We start from the raw sequence: 15944 nt of genomic DNA on the forward strand, positions 1-15944 counted from the left end.
CAGCAGAACTCCGGTCCGCTAATGATTGGCAGCAGAGTTTTACGTGCTGGCTTGCCAGGCCTAACGCACAACCTTCAACGAAGGAACGCCCATTCACGCATGTCACCACACAGAAGACACTCTAACTGAGAATCGAACGGGCAACGTCTAACTGTGAGGCGACAACGCTACCGTAGCACCACCACCGCAGTTTGTCAAATCAGTAAAGTACGGTAACAGAAAATAGCAGCTATCCAAATTTTGCAGGAAAAGACCCACAGTACCTTCTCAAATACAAATGTGACATTGCAGAATTTCACATAAGAGGGATGCTACCATTCCTCAAGGTTATTCCTTGTCCCTGAATCTCTTTGAATTTTGAAGTTGTAACATTGCAAGTACGGTGGATGTTTGTGTGATTGGTGGAGGCAAGAGTCCAGCCCCCAACACTGGGCTCAAAAGGAATTCGCTTATAAAAAGTTAAGATAATATAATTCGTTGTTACTGTATTCTACAGATTTGGTAAAACACCTGTTGTATATAGTCCCAGGTATTTATGACTCACCATATACTGGTTTTGGTGACTTGCCATGCTTCTTAACTCTGCAAATTCTCTGTCTCACTCATTATCTTCTCTGCTACTGATTCCTGTACTTAATAAGCAGCAAAACTAGTGTCAAACCTTCAAGACTTTTCTGATTTTCTCTGGAATTCTTCTAACACTGAAAATTTTTAGGAATCTGTTGTTGGAGAATCACACTTTGAAAAAAGCCATGCATTGTTTGAACACCATGATGACATTTGGATATGAAGTATCAAATCATACCAAAATATCCTTAGATTTTAGTAGTACATGCACGAAGTCCACATGATTCCATACCTGTGAATATGACACTAGCTTATATTATGCCTGAATCTGAAAAAAAAAAAGTAATTATAAGTGGAATCTAAAGCCATCATTTACACGGAGGGAATGCCCCCACAATCCTATACACTCATCTCAGAGGTCACTGTACCTGGGAGGGAAGAAGTTCGCCTGCAGAGACCTTATTTGAAAACAGTGGAATGTCACACTCAGTGATCTTCACAACAGCAGTTGATACACCTACTACATACTACTAGTCCATATTCTATGAAGCATTTTCTTCTACAATATAGGGTGTCTTGTCAATTCAGGTTACATTTAAGTTTTAAAACACTGTTCATTTAAAGCTGTTTGTGCATACTGCTTCATTTGTACATTTATAAAAAAAAAAGTCATGTATCTGTAAAGAGACAGTACCAAGACAACTTTAATCTAGAAAAGAGCAAGCACAAAGTGCATATATTAGGTACACCATTAATAGACTTTGTAAGCTTACTAACAAAGTACATAAATACATTATACTGTAGATCCAAGAGGAAGCTCCTTTCTGTGAAGTCGTTGATGTGTAGAAAGAGATTGTTTACTTCTGAAACTCTTTTCACAGTCAGTACACTTAAACCGTTTCTCTTCAGTATGAACCCACTGATGTTTAACAAAATTAGACCGGAATGTAAAACTTTTCCCACAGTGAGTACATGTAAAAGGTTTCTCTCCGGTGTGTATCCTTTTGTGCTTATTGACATCTGAACTATTTATAAAACCTCTTCCACATTCATTGCACATAAAAGGTTTCTCGCCTGTGTGAATCCGTTGGTGTCTACCAAGATTTGACACATCTCCAAAAGTCTTCCCGCAGTCTGCACATGCAAAAGGTTTCTCTCCTGTGTGAGTCCGTCTGTGTTTAACTAAATCTGAATAGCTTGTGAAGTTCTTTCCACAGTCAGTACATATAAAAGGTTTCTTTCCAGTATGTATTTTTTGATGTGCAGTGAGTTTTGACTGAGTAGTAAAATCTTCTCCACAGTTTTCACACTTGAAGAGTTTAATATGAATTCCCTGATGAATTAAGAGCAAACTTCTTAGCCTAAAACTCTTCCCACATTCAGTACATATAAATGGCTTTTCGTCTTTGTGTACCTGCATGCAGTTAGAGCTATTTGTTAAATACCTTTCACATTCATCACACACTGGATATTTGTCTTCAGTGTAATGCTGTTGCTTGCTAAAACTGGATGCACCTCCAAAACTTCTCTCACATTTTGTAGAGGTCAGCAGATTTTGCCATGTAACAAGTTGATTAGATTTGTTAACACCGGAAATACTTGAAAAACTCTTCCCACAGTTTGAACATATGGAAAAGTTCTTCCTGCAAGAAGGCTGATGTGCAGTAAAAATAATTTTATTGCAACAGTCTTCCTGATATTCAGTATTCACATAAGGCCTCATGCCTATGGCAGTCCACTGGTAGCCAGATGGAATAAATTGATGTGCAAAAGCCTTTATTTTTCCTGTATAAAAGTACTGGATCACTCTGTTGTCACTTTCCTGGGATGCACTGGGGTGTGTTTGGAAATGGTGGCACTCCTCAACTGCAGGTGCTGCAATAAAAACAAAAAGTATGATTTTATGTTAATGGGAAATACACAATTAACAAAAAAAAATATCAGCTTTACTATGGTATTTTGTTTTATTCTGTGTAGTTAAATGAAAAAAAAAAAATTATACAAAATTCATGAAACTGATGACAGAAAAGCACATCAATCAATGTGAAACACAAATGCTTTAAATTCTATGCACAGCCATTGAGTATTCAGAAAAATGACTGAATACTGGGAAAACTTTCTGCACATATGTGCCTAGATATGCAAGTGTGTTTTCATATATGTTGTTGTTGTGTCTTTCGGCTTTTCCCGGTTAGGGGTCGCCACAGCGGAACTCCGGTCCGCTAATGATTGGTAGTTGATTTTTACGAGCCAAGTTACCAGCTCTGATGCACAACCTTCAACGAAGGTACGCCCTTTCACGCATGGCTCCACGTAGAAGACGCTCTAGCTGAGAATCGAACCGGACAGCGTCTTACTGTAAGGCGACAACGCTACCGCAGCACCACCACATATATATATATATATATATATATATATATATATATACACACACACACATATATATATATATATATATATATATATATATATATATACACACATATATATTAAAGGAGAGATGCATGTGATTTTATATATATATATATATATATATATATATATATATATATATATATATATATATATATATATATATATATACACATATACACATTTATTTATTGACTGATTTTATTATTTATTTTACATTTGTTGACCGGGATAGCCCGATTGGATATATGTCCATTTTCAGCGGAGGCTCCGGGAGAAAATCTCCAAGATAGTAATACACATTGAACATTTAGTAAATACTAGTTTCAAGCAGATTACAGTCATAAGCAATACCAGCATTTAGCACATATAGTACTAACTTATTATAAAACACTTTATAAAACATAACATTATTTTCAAAGTTATATATACATAACATTACATTCAAGTTTAAGACACACTGAGCAGCAGTTATACAACTGACCCTTCCTGAAATGGAGTGGTAGAAAAAAGTTAGAAGTAGTTGAAGGTAAGGCACCTAAGTAATAGAGAGGTCACTAGTCGAGGTTAGTGCAAGGACATAACCAATGAGTTTTGAAGTATTTCTTGAGTTTGTTTTTGAATTGAGTTAGCGAGGGTTCTAGGGTCAGGTCAGCTGGGAGTCTGTTCCATGTTTTTCCAAAAGAGTTGGCAAACAGAGAGTCCCCAGTTGAGTAGTTGGATTTGTATGTTTGAAGTAGGAGTCTAGTGGATGATTGCACTGGACAGGTGCTGTTGTAGGGGCTGATAATATTTTTTAGTGCAGGTATATTTTCTGGTTGGTAAAGGACTTTATGTGCCACTATTAGCTGGTTGAACTGCAGTAGGCTTGGCAGTTCAAGCCATTCTAGGCGATTTAAGTTGTGACAGTGGTGTGTCCGGAAGGCTGTGTCAGAAGCAAATCTGGCAATGTGGTTATAGCAGGATGATAGTTTATTAAGATCTGTTTTGTTTAAGTTGGATAATAGAGGTGAGGTGTAGAGAAGAGTTGACAGTAGATGGGAACGGGCAATTGCAATTCTAGCAAGTGGGGTAAGGAAAAGTCTGATTCTGTAAAGGGAGCCAAGTTTTTTATTAATGGTTTTGATAGTTTGAGTGATTTGTGCATCAAACTTCAGGTTATCAACTATGACACTCAGTAGTTTAGTTTGGGCTTCTGGGGAGATGATAGTGCCATTGTTAGTGGTTATGTTGAAGGATGGCAGGGGGTCCTGCATGTAGGGGAGAAGACAAGCAGCTTAGTTTTGTTGGGGTTTAAGATTAGATATTGATTGGAGAGCCATTTTTCCACTGTACTGAAGGTATTTTGGGTTACTGTGAATAAAGTAGCTGGTGGGGTGTCAGAACAAATCAAGGTCGAGTCATCCACATTTTGAATGCAGGTAGCATCTGGGATGACTGAATGAAGGTCGTTGATAAAGATGGAGAAAAGAAAGGAGTCCTAGTATTGAGCGCTGAGGGACTCCTAATGTGATGGGTAGGCGAGCTGATAGCTTGTCCTGCCATAGGACTGCCTGTTGCCTGCCCTGCAGATAGGACTGAAACCACTGGAGTGCATGGTTGTTTAAGGAGAAGGCCTTCAAGGTATTTATAAGCATTCAACCATGTCAAAAGCCTTGGATAGATCTCGAAAGAGTGCTAAGGATAGTTTGTTATTATTGCGGTTGTGGTTAATGACATTAGAGAAAGAGAGAATATGACATTTTATATATATATATATATATATATATTAAGAGAAAAAAAAATATATATATATATAAATATATATATATATATATATATATATATCTATATATATAAAAATGTATATAAATCTATACACAGATAAAATGCAAAGAAGTATTATCACACAAAAAGCAGTACAAGGCACGTTTTCAATGATGTTTGTAAACATAAACCAGTGTAAGCCAAGCAGGGATCTATAGCATGTAAAAGAGGACAACAGTAAGAATGCAAATTTGGACAAACCTGTCTGTTGATTTTTTGTGTGTAGAGGGACAAGACTCCACATTCAGGGGGATTTGCCAGGTGTACCTTCTTATTTAATATAACAGACTCCGAGGCTACTGCTCCTTGAGAAACAAAATTCCCACCATGTAGGTAACATCTGTTTTTGCATATCTGTGCTTTCTGAAGATTCATTAATATCACAGTTGCCCCTGCACAGCTATTCGGAGGAGATCTTTCTTACTTCTCTCAAACAGCAAACAGTTAAAACAGGATGAGGGGGAAAGGCAGGTATAAATCAGAAGAATATCTCAGAAGTATCAGAAGTGGTTAATACATATGGTCAGTAATCCATTATGCTTGACAGCAAAATCACCTGTAATTAGGAAAAGTGGGCAACCCCATGTAAATTATTTAACAATTGACAAAAGGGGTTGGGAGAGTGGCCTAATGGTTAAGGTGTTTGCCTTAGAAGGTACTGGGTTTGAGTCTCACAACAGATAATTGGCTAAGCTTAAAATGGCTCACAAGGGCAGTTAGCTTAGTACTAACCTATGAACCTATGAATACACAGGACAGAGGCAGGGCTAGCTATCTAGGGGTGTGAACACTGTACTCAAGAGGATTGTCGCTGTTGAAATAACACCCTGCCTCCATGTGCAAAATGGGGAAAAGGGGTGACAAATGGGTAGATGGTAAAATAAAACAGTAGTTAGTATGGTGGCAGTGTTGAGAAACTTATTTAAAATGTATTTTTCTCTTTTTTGTTTCAGGCTGTTGGCACATTTGTAAGCTACATTTAAACTTTGCAAAATATGCAACAGAATCTGATCTGCACTATGGAACTGCATTTATTAGACTTTGACAAGAGAATTGTATTTTGTAATGCAATGTAAAAAATTAAATACATAAAAAAATGATAGATGAAGTTGCCATTTTCTTCTGCTGAAAACAAACAAAACATACTAAATCTAGAATGCAAAATGTGCTTGATTGGACATATTGCTCTTCTCATCCACAAAGATAGCAGGTTGCAAAACGCATGCAATTTGTATATGAAGTATAAAATACAACAACTTTCTTTCCCGAGTCAAGAAGCCAAAGTTAATAAAACTAAGTGAAAGACTCTTCAAAGGGATAGCTGACTAGAGCTGGGAAAGTATTTGTTGATGTTGAATACTGTGTTAATGAATGTATGAATGTGGATAAACCTGTTTTGCTACATTTTGGTGTTGGAAAGAAATTATGAGTTAAAACAGCTACATTCAAGCCGAAACAAAAGTTAGTCTTCCTGGTTTTCTGACATCTTGGTGACCACATCAACTGATGTTTGTTGTGCACAGCTCTGCCTTGTATGATATTATTTCTAAGTATTTCTTTCAATAATGAGTCAGGTTATTTAACTATCAGTCAGATTTCACTTTACTTATTTCTGGTCTATACAACTGATTATGTTTTCTGTTCTTGTTCATTATTTACCTCAGTATATTTATCATACATCAGCACTGCTTTGACTTGTTATTGTTTAACTTTGTTTTATTTATTTACTACTAAGATCTTTACTTATTTAATTATCTTAGGAAGGAATATTATTCAGCAATTTCAAGTTGGCAAGCTATGGTCTCCACCTCCAACGAAGCCAGATCGCTCGAGTATATTACCAGTGCTTCATTATTTCTATAATTTATATTTGTTTATTAAATCAACAGTGCACAATATCTGTTATTACAAAACAAAGTTTCTTTTATAAGTACAAGGGAAAAAATGTTATGAAATCTCCCCTGAATCTGGAAGTCTGGTTAGCATTCCTGCTGTGGTCTTGCTTAGTTTGACATGCAGGAAGCATGTAATTACATCACTGGATGAACAGTCACTAACTGGTTTAACTGTAATATTGGCAAAAATGTAAAGTAATAAGGTAATCACAAACCCATACTTCTAAAAAAGACTAACTACCACAGGGTTAATTTTCCTTTTTAAAAGAAGACTGCATGCATGAATATGCATGCAAACTTTCTGTTGATAAAGACTGAGAAAACACTGCTGTAGTTGATCTTTATAACCCAGTGTTCAATTTGGTTGGTCAGGTTTGACTTGCACACAGCTACTACAATTAACTGATTTGATTTGTTTTTACCTGATATGATCTTCTACCAGTCCAAAAGACAAAAGGGGAATTAGTTTTTTTTTCAGAACTACTGATATCTGTGTACTAAACACAAATTCTGCTAATTTGTTACTACTGCTTATTTGTGCCACAGTTTTACTCATTTAGAATAATTTTTGCCATTCCTGTGAGACGGGGAACAGCAATAGCATTTTAGGGGTATACCTGCTCCAAGTTTTACACAGTTTTAAGACCTATTGCCATCTGTGTGCTATTCAAGTGCAAATACTGCTGTGTATGATGACTACTTAGTTGGCACAAGTGTTTTAGGCATCTGCCTGCTGCAGACCTTAATACAGAAGGTCTACTGACTGGCTGTTGGCTTTAAACTTGCAGTCTTATACTGTCCTGTACAGCATGGCCTAATGCTTTGTTTTGGGCTGCTCTGACCGGCACATAACTATTACAGTTGCCAATCAGAATTTACTCACTTTTACATGATTTGACATTCTAATAAACCCAAATTGCTCTACACATAGCAATGGGGCACCTTGCACTCCACAGTTGCATGCATTTGTTTAAAATGTTGTCTTCCTTGGCTATTATTTACCATTCAATAGACTTACTTTGTTTTCCATATAGTTTCTGTGTAATTGCAAAAGTACACACAGTTTTAAAATGTTTGCAGCGCATTTTTTTCATGTTTTTTTCCTTTGTGACCTTTTTACTCATTGTTTTAGTTTGTTAGTTGGGATATTTTGTAGACACCCTAATATTTATGGATATCAGTTGGGTATGACAACCCTGTGTTTCTAAAAGCCAAACATTCCTCTTATACTGTGCTGATGATGCCATAAGAAGGCAGAAATATGCATATCCACAGCTAGAGGGGTTTGGCTTTACTAGCCTGAAACTGTCCATAAATGCACTTAAAAGTAAAAGATAAAATCACAGACATTCAGAATTGCCATTTAGGTGAAACACCTGATATCCTTAAAGGGTAATTTGCATATAACCCATGTTGCCTCTGATACAAGAGGTTTAAGGTATCACACAGTAGAAAGTCTAGCTTTGCTAGATTTAGATTTTTGTGGTTTTTAACCAATTGGTGTACCTGTGTGACCCTTTTACTTATTGTTTTATTTCCTATTCTATGAGACGGGATCAGATGAATCTCACTTGGGATGTGATATAATAGGTGCTACAATGTAAAGGAATGTCAAAGATTTGAAGGAGAGACAATCTGACTAGTTCACAGAGTTCAGGACCGCTGGGATTTTTTTAGTTCAGCAGAATGTATTACGGCCACATGCAAAAATAAAATTGTAGGGCGCCCCTTTGTCAAAAAAGGTAGATACACACCAGCACTATGTATGTATGTATGTGTGTGTGTGTGTGTGTGTGTGTGTGTGTGTGTGTGTGTGTGTATATATATATATATATATATATATATATATATATATATATATATATATATATATATATATATATATATATATATATATATATATATATATATATATATATATGCAAGTATGAACATATACATTTTACACACGTATGTGAAACACTGGTTCCCTCCCTGCCTGAGGCCATATCACCCTGTCTCAGCAGTCATACATGAACAGTGCCCTGCACAGTATGCCTACAGTTTCCCTATGTGTACCCTCATTTCATGGAAGCTTCACAGTGCACAAGTTCTACCTAGGTTACTAGTACAGTTTCAAACTACTGCAAGTAATAACAGATGTTTGCTTAGTTTACAGAATTCATTTTTTTCTGATGAGTGCACTCGAGCAATGAAAAATCATTAACTTTAATGTATGTGTACGAACTGCTCTCTCAGTTTAATTTCTCCACGTCTCTCAGGTTTTTAATATCATGATGGGAATGGACACATAACAGCCAACCACACTGAATTCCTCAGTTTTTACCAAGTTTTGGGGTTCAAATGAAGGATTTCCCCGAGTGGCACCCCTTCATTTCCGATTTTTTTCTTTTTTTTTTTAATTTGCGCAATGATGTCAGCTCCGTCAGGGTTATCAGCCTGTCGGAATTGAGCTCCTTGGAGCTCACGTCATGCACGCAGAACTTTCTGCTCAAATGCAAGTGGGAACAGCAGAAATAACGGCAGCACTGAATCGATTATGGCAGACCTGCCCAAGCAACTCAATTCAGCCCACTGATTTACAAATGTGAGCAGGGAACGGCAGCACTGAATGGATATGCGAGCAGGAATGGGTCGGCAGCACTGAATGGATTATGGCAGACCTGCAAGTAAGAAAACCGTGTGTGTGTGTATCCTGTTTATTTGGGGACTGGGCATGGGATAATAACACATTTGTTGTGGATTTGTACATTGTCATCTGCATCTGAAGTCTAAGTAGTTTGGTTTTCATTCACAGAGAGAGAGTTGGACTGTGTTTTATTTTTCATTCCCATGTTGTTAGCTTAACATAATTACATTAGTGAGTGAGGGACAGAGAAATCTTGACACCCCTTCATTTTTTATGCCATCAGCTACTGATTGATCCATGTTAGTAGGTTAAGTTTAGCTGTCCAGTATCATCATGGACCTGTAAAAAGACATGATAATTGACCATAGAAAGCCAGGTGTGATTTTATATAAATATTTAATGAACTGTTCAGAGAGATTTAGTAAAGCTGTAAGTTAGAAATCTATATGTAATTAGAGCTATTAATGTTACTGTTTTATTTTACCTTTGTTGTTTAAGCTGTGCGCTGTAATAATTTCTGGTTCGGCTCATGCATGAAAACACTATATAACAATCCAAAAAGTTGGTTTTTGTATAGGCTTTTTGTACTGTGCTAATGATTCACTCAAGAGGTTAGCATTTGGAATCAACATAATTAACTGCAACTGACACAATAATTAAAATCATCTGGAAGTTCAGAATATTAACAGTATAGCTTTTGGAAGTGTAAAGTGGAAGACGTGACAAATCATATCATGAAAAGTGAAGCTTAAAAAACAAAAACTATGAAGCTATCTTTGTTCTGAGTTATGTAGTTTTCTAGAATGTATACACTTCTACTGCATCATATAAAATAAAAAAATACAGTAACATAAGAAATAAAATATTTCAGTTTCTTTAAATGTTAGAATACTGTAGCAATCTGAGAACAATCTTCATACTGAAAATGGCATACCAGAGGCTTCTTAAGCTTGGTAGATGTTATTGGCACTAAATAAATTTGGAATTCTTTATTTTTTATGCTGCTGTGGCAATAGCTTGTTATTTAACTTTTTGATAACCGTGATCACAAACAAACACACAAACATGCACACAGACACAGCCAAAAGCAAGAAGCAGTAAAACAGTGTAGGCTTATGTTATGGCTTATCATATTGTGAGTAACAAGTAGCAACTATAAAGTAACATTTGGAGATGGAGCAAAACTAATTATGAAGCCAAGTAAGTACTGTTCATACTCACAGTTTGGAAATGTTTAATTACTATAATAACTGTCTCACACATTACTGTTTATGGTAAATGAGGCGAAATAGCCAATTAATGGGACATTGGAATGGCTGCAGGGGGACTCTAGTGCCATATTTTGGTTGTCTGTTCAGTTTGGGTTTGAAAGTTGGTATCCCATAATTACATAATTATGCATGCTAATTTTATGTTAATCAGCATACAGATTTGTACCTATTTTTCATGGGCCTTGTTTCCAGGTTGAGCGGTATGAATGGACACAAAAAGTATTCTCTCTGGTCTGTCTTCTGACAGGGAGGACTTGGCTGTATTTGGTATTGGGACAGCTTCTCATAGTTCAAATGACCATAATATTGGTAATATATCACAATGTTGTGAAAAAAATTTTCGGGACCTTAATAAAAATATGAGGATGCTCAGATCATTTATATGGCATTTCAAGTTATTTAAAGCCTATTTGACCAAAGGCATAACCCCGAGGGGCTTGAGGGTTAAAATTCAACCCTTGGTAGCAGATCATGATGATATTTTGTTGAATGAGTGGCATTCTATTCAACAGGAATGTTCTTTAAAATTTGTTGAATCACTTTCTAAATACTATACTAGAATTATTGACAAGGAATCTCCTAGGGTTAGCAAACTTGTTGGAGAATGTGAAGGATATAAACGTGATAGTTCTTTTCCAGGACTACTATCTAAGCTTAGTTCTGACCTCCTCACTTTTGAAGCACAGTTGAAAGATAGGAAATTGAAAAAATGTATTCATGATCAATCTGATTACGAAAGAGGGCAACCCTTTAAACAAACCAAATATGTTACGTTTGGGAAATCACTTAATACTGATAACCCTTATCCAAAACGTAAGAGGCCAAGATCTATTTTAAAAAAACACTATGTTCATGACACTTATTCTGATACTACTGATGCAGATATCTCTTCTGGCACTGATATTGATACATTGCACACCATTGATTCCCCCTCACCCAAACGTAATAATCTTGGGATCCCTTTAGGTCATGTAGGAGGGGGAGGAGGAGGGGGAGCAGAAAACACAGCAAAAGTCACAAGCTTAAAGAATTTAATGGAAATGCTTACGAACAAATAAACACTACTACTCATGATAATGTATGCAATATTTCCGATATTGTTTTAACTGAACAACAAACCACTCTTCTTAATAAAGGACTTTCATTTATACCTGTTTTTTTTGTTCCAGAGGATAATTTTGCTCAGGATATAGTAAGCTTTTGTAGATTGATTAATCTCAAGTTATTTTTTCAGGGTGATCAATCACTTGGTTCAACAACTGATGGCTTCAGATACCATCCTTCAACTTTCATGCCTCCGATGCATCCATCAGTCAGCTTATTTCAGCATAGTATTCTTAAAGAACTACATTTTAGCTCTTATACAGGATCACTTTTACCAAACAACATGTCTAAATCTGAGATGGCATGTTTGGAGGAGCTTGTTAATAACAAACAGGTAGTAATTATTAAAGCTGACAAAGGAGGAGCTGTTGTGGTAATGAATTGGACTGATTATGACAAAGAAGCACATAGACAGCTTGATGATGCCAGGTACTACACTAGGATGCCTCTTGACCCGACTTCTATGTTTAAACAGAAAATTGATATATTTTTAAATTCGGCTGTAGAAAATGGAATAATTACATCTAATACTTTGAAACATCTTACCATTTCTGATCCAGTCAGGCAATATATTTACTTTTTACCAAAAATTCATAAAGATCTTTTAAATCCACCGGGTAGACCTATTGTAGCGGGAACTGGCTCTCTTACGGAGCCTTTGTCGGAATATTTGACAAAACATCTCAAACCTCTACTTTCATGGGTCAGATCCAGGATACAGGACACCACACAGTTTCTCAGCATCATTAACGGCATGCAGATTGAAAAAGATTGGTGGCTTTGCACTCTTGATGCGAGCTCACTATACACCAACATACCTCATTGGGCAGGTTTGGATGCTATAGAATATTGGTTGGAAAAATCTAATATGTACAAACCTGGCTTTAATACATTTTTGATCATTTTAACAGAACATGTGCTAACTAAGAATGTGTTCTTCTATGACAAACAGTGTTACCTACAAATCAAGGGTACTGCTATGGGGGCTTCGTTTGTCCCTATTTATGCTGACTTATACATGGCATACATTGAAGATCACATCATTTATGATGATACACATAATTTATACCTACCGGAAATTGATATCTGGCGTAGGTATTTAGATGATTGCTGGATGGTGTGGAGGGCTGATATTGAATATCTACATGAATTTGTTGAATACCTGAATGACAATAAATGGGGGCTGCATTTTACAATTAATTATGACCAAAATGTTATTACTTTTTTGGATGTTAAGATCACAAGAAATCTTGATAACTCCCTAAATACAGAGGTCTTCAGAAAATTTCCCCAATATAACACCTTACTCCACGCATCCAGCTTTCATCCAAAACATATTGCCAGGAATATTCCTAAGTCTCAGTTTATTCGCATGAGGCGTAATTGCTCAAATGATCGTACTTTCCATTTATATAGCCAGGATTTAGTACAGAGGTTCAACAACAGGGGATATAAACCAGGCCATGTCACAATTACTAAAAGGTATGCATCAGAACTGACCAGAGATGATTTGCTTACATATAAACAAAAACCAGGTTGTTGTTCTTTTTCTTCTACTCCACTAAGATTTACTACTACTTATGGAAGGAATACTGGGCAATTTATTAATATTATTAAAAATAATTGGAATATTTTGTCTGCTGATCCTGCATTATCTTCTGTTATACCAAAAAATTGCTCTTTTTTGTTTAAGAAAGGTAAAAACCTAGGTACTTATTTCAATCATTACAAACACCACTCACAATCTATGCTGTTACACATTACACAAACCACTTTGCTTGGGGACAAACTTATTGGATGTGTGCCTTGTGGTCATTGTAACAACTGTAAACATGTTTTAAAGACCAAAGAGTTCTCAAGTAGCAACTGTAGGACTGTATATGATATAAATTTTTTTGCAAATTGCAATAGTGATTGGATAATTTATATGGCATGCTGCAGTTGCCGCTGTTTTTATGTAGGACAAACATCGGGGCCATTCAAGTTACGTATCTCTGAGCATCTCAGTGATATAAAATGTAAAAAATCCAGTAATGTGCTTTATAAACATACATTAAAACACTCCACAGCTAGGTTTCATTTTGTTGTTATAGATAAAATTTTAGGTGATCGTACAGTAAAATCAGGTTGGCATAAGAAATTAGATATTAAAGAGAGAAAATGGATAATTAAGTTGGGTGCTCTTTTTTATCCAGGACTTAATGAACATCTTTGAATGTTTTATTTATTCATGAGTTCACCAATCATGTCTAATGGTTTTTGCTTCTAATTAACATTTTTGTATTAAAGGACTTCTTTTTTCTTTTTGTTTTGTCACACTGAAGAAGGCTAAGCTAACTCTATGCCGAAACCGGTCTGTGAGATTGAAGTCTGAATAATGTTTGACTAATAAACCACTTTTTCACAGCCATCCAGTTGCTGGCTTTATCTTTTTTCTAGGTATGAATGGACACCATTCCTAAGGCAAGATATAATTAAAGTTCATGAAATTTGTATTGTTTCAGTCATTCACGTTAGAAAAAAAAGTGCTCTTCGCAGTACCCACAATGTGCCCAGAACTGTCTTTTTCTGCAAACCATACAGACTTACATATATTGGTAGCATATCTATTGATAAGTTTGGCATTTTCCTTTGCATAAGTATTACACCACATCAAATCTCTCTCTTTCTTTCTCATGTTCATGTTTCTTTTTTATACCTTTCAAAGATCTCTAGGTTTTGTTCTTTATATTTTCGCACTTCCTCAGTCGCTTCTTTTTCCAAATGGCCCAGAATTTCCAGATAGAAGATATTTAAAAAGATTAAGAGAGAAATTAAAGGAAAAATACTTGCACAAGAAAAAAATGTCAAAATTATGAATCTGTTGCAGTAATGAACAAAAAATTGTACCTGACAGTTTTTCTTATGCAAGTATTTTCTTTTCCTCTAATTTCCTCTCTTAATCTTTTTGAATATCTTCTATCTGGAAATTCTGGTGGTCTTGTATAATACTAACAATGCATAAGTTCTTTCTTATCCTCAGTTGTCCACTCTACCATCTTTACAGCTCTTTTTTGGTCTGTCAGTTTTTGTGTTTTTTTGTGGACTACTAAGTCCTTCTACAACAGGTGGGCCATCATCCTCTTCAGCAAGGCCAAACTCCATTGTAAGAATGTTTCTATGTCTTGAAGATTCTACACTGTCATTTTTTCCAGTCCTGGTACCAGTGCATGTACAATGACTGGACACTTTTTTCTCTGCTGAAACTTGTGCACCCATTTGTCTTTTTTATTTGTTTACCCTACTTCTGTCAATGATATATGCTACATAAACTACAATCTATATATCAGTGTCATCTTGCTGAGATTCTGTAAAAACAGGGTCCACCTTGTGAAGGTACTCACCAAGACTTGAGGATGAATTCATTTTCAGCAATACTGCTGTCCTTTGCTTGCTGATTTTATCATCTCTCAACCTGGAAAAGTACAGTTGTGTACACTTACCATAAATGTAGGTGTTCCGAGTGTATTCACTGTTGCAGTCATCACACTTGGGCTATCCTGCCAGGGGTAGCCCTCAGTCGGCTCGAATACCAGAGGCTTAGTATTTCTGCGTCAGTTGCTGTTGCTCCAGGACTGACGTAATTTCATCAGTGGTATAAAATCAGGCAGCCGACACCATTACATCAGTTTTTCTTGCCCCAACTGTCAGGAGCCCCCAAATAGGGAGCTAGGTTATGGAAGAACACCACCAGTAGAAAGTAAATACCAAAAATTCCCTGTAAGGAGAGAGAGAGAGAGAGAGAGAGAGAGAGACAGACAAGGGGGATGGAGGGTGAGAAACCAGGACTGCAACAGTGAATACACTAGAACATCTACATTTATGGTATGTGTACACAACATGTACTATGTTCTTCGTGTTTCACTGTTGCAGTCATCGCACTTGGGTTGATTCCCAAAGCTGAAGAAAAGGGTGGAGGCAGTCAAGAAGACTGGGGGGCTGGCTAGGATGCCCTGCAAGACTGCGTTGGCAAAGCCTGCCCTGAATTTGGAGAAGATAGGCAGGTGGTAATGCTTGGTGAAGGTATAAACAGAAGTCCATGTTGCAGCCTCCAGGATGTCTCTGGTGGGGACCTCTCTGAGAAAAGCTGCAGAGGTGGAGGTTGCCCTGGTGGAATGCGTCCTGATCCCCTTTGGGGACAATTTCCTGTGCTGTTTGTAGCAGAAATGGATGCAGTGTGGAGATTGCTTGTTTGGATATGGCCTTGTCCTCTGCCCCTGC

General features: G+C 36.6%; 1 protein-coding gene across 2 annotated transcripts in view; it reads right to left on the reverse strand.

Moving 5' to 3' along the window:
- Nucleotides 1–1245: 1245 nt before the first annotated feature.
- LOC122809057 (gastrula zinc finger protein XlCGF52.1-like) overlaps nucleotides 1246–15944 on the reverse strand; it is a 153135-nt gene continuing 138436 nt past the window's right edge. For both annotated transcript variants that reach the window (XM_044080271.1, XM_044080270.1), the window contains one exon: nucleotides 1246–2442. In XM_044080271.1, coding sequence (XP_043936206.1) covers nucleotides 1361–2442 — 1082 coding nt within the window. In that variant the 3' untranslated portion in view covers nucleotides 1246–1360. The remainder of the gene's footprint in view (nucleotides 2443–15944) is intronic.

The sequence above is a fragment of the Protopterus annectens genome, chromosome 8.part0 (assembly GCF_019279795.1).
Source record: "Protopterus annectens isolate FY-2018-M chromosome 8.part0, PAN1.0, whole genome shotgun sequence".
Taxonomy (NCBI): Eukaryota; Metazoa; Chordata; order Ceratodontiformes; family Protopteridae; genus Protopterus; species Protopterus annectens.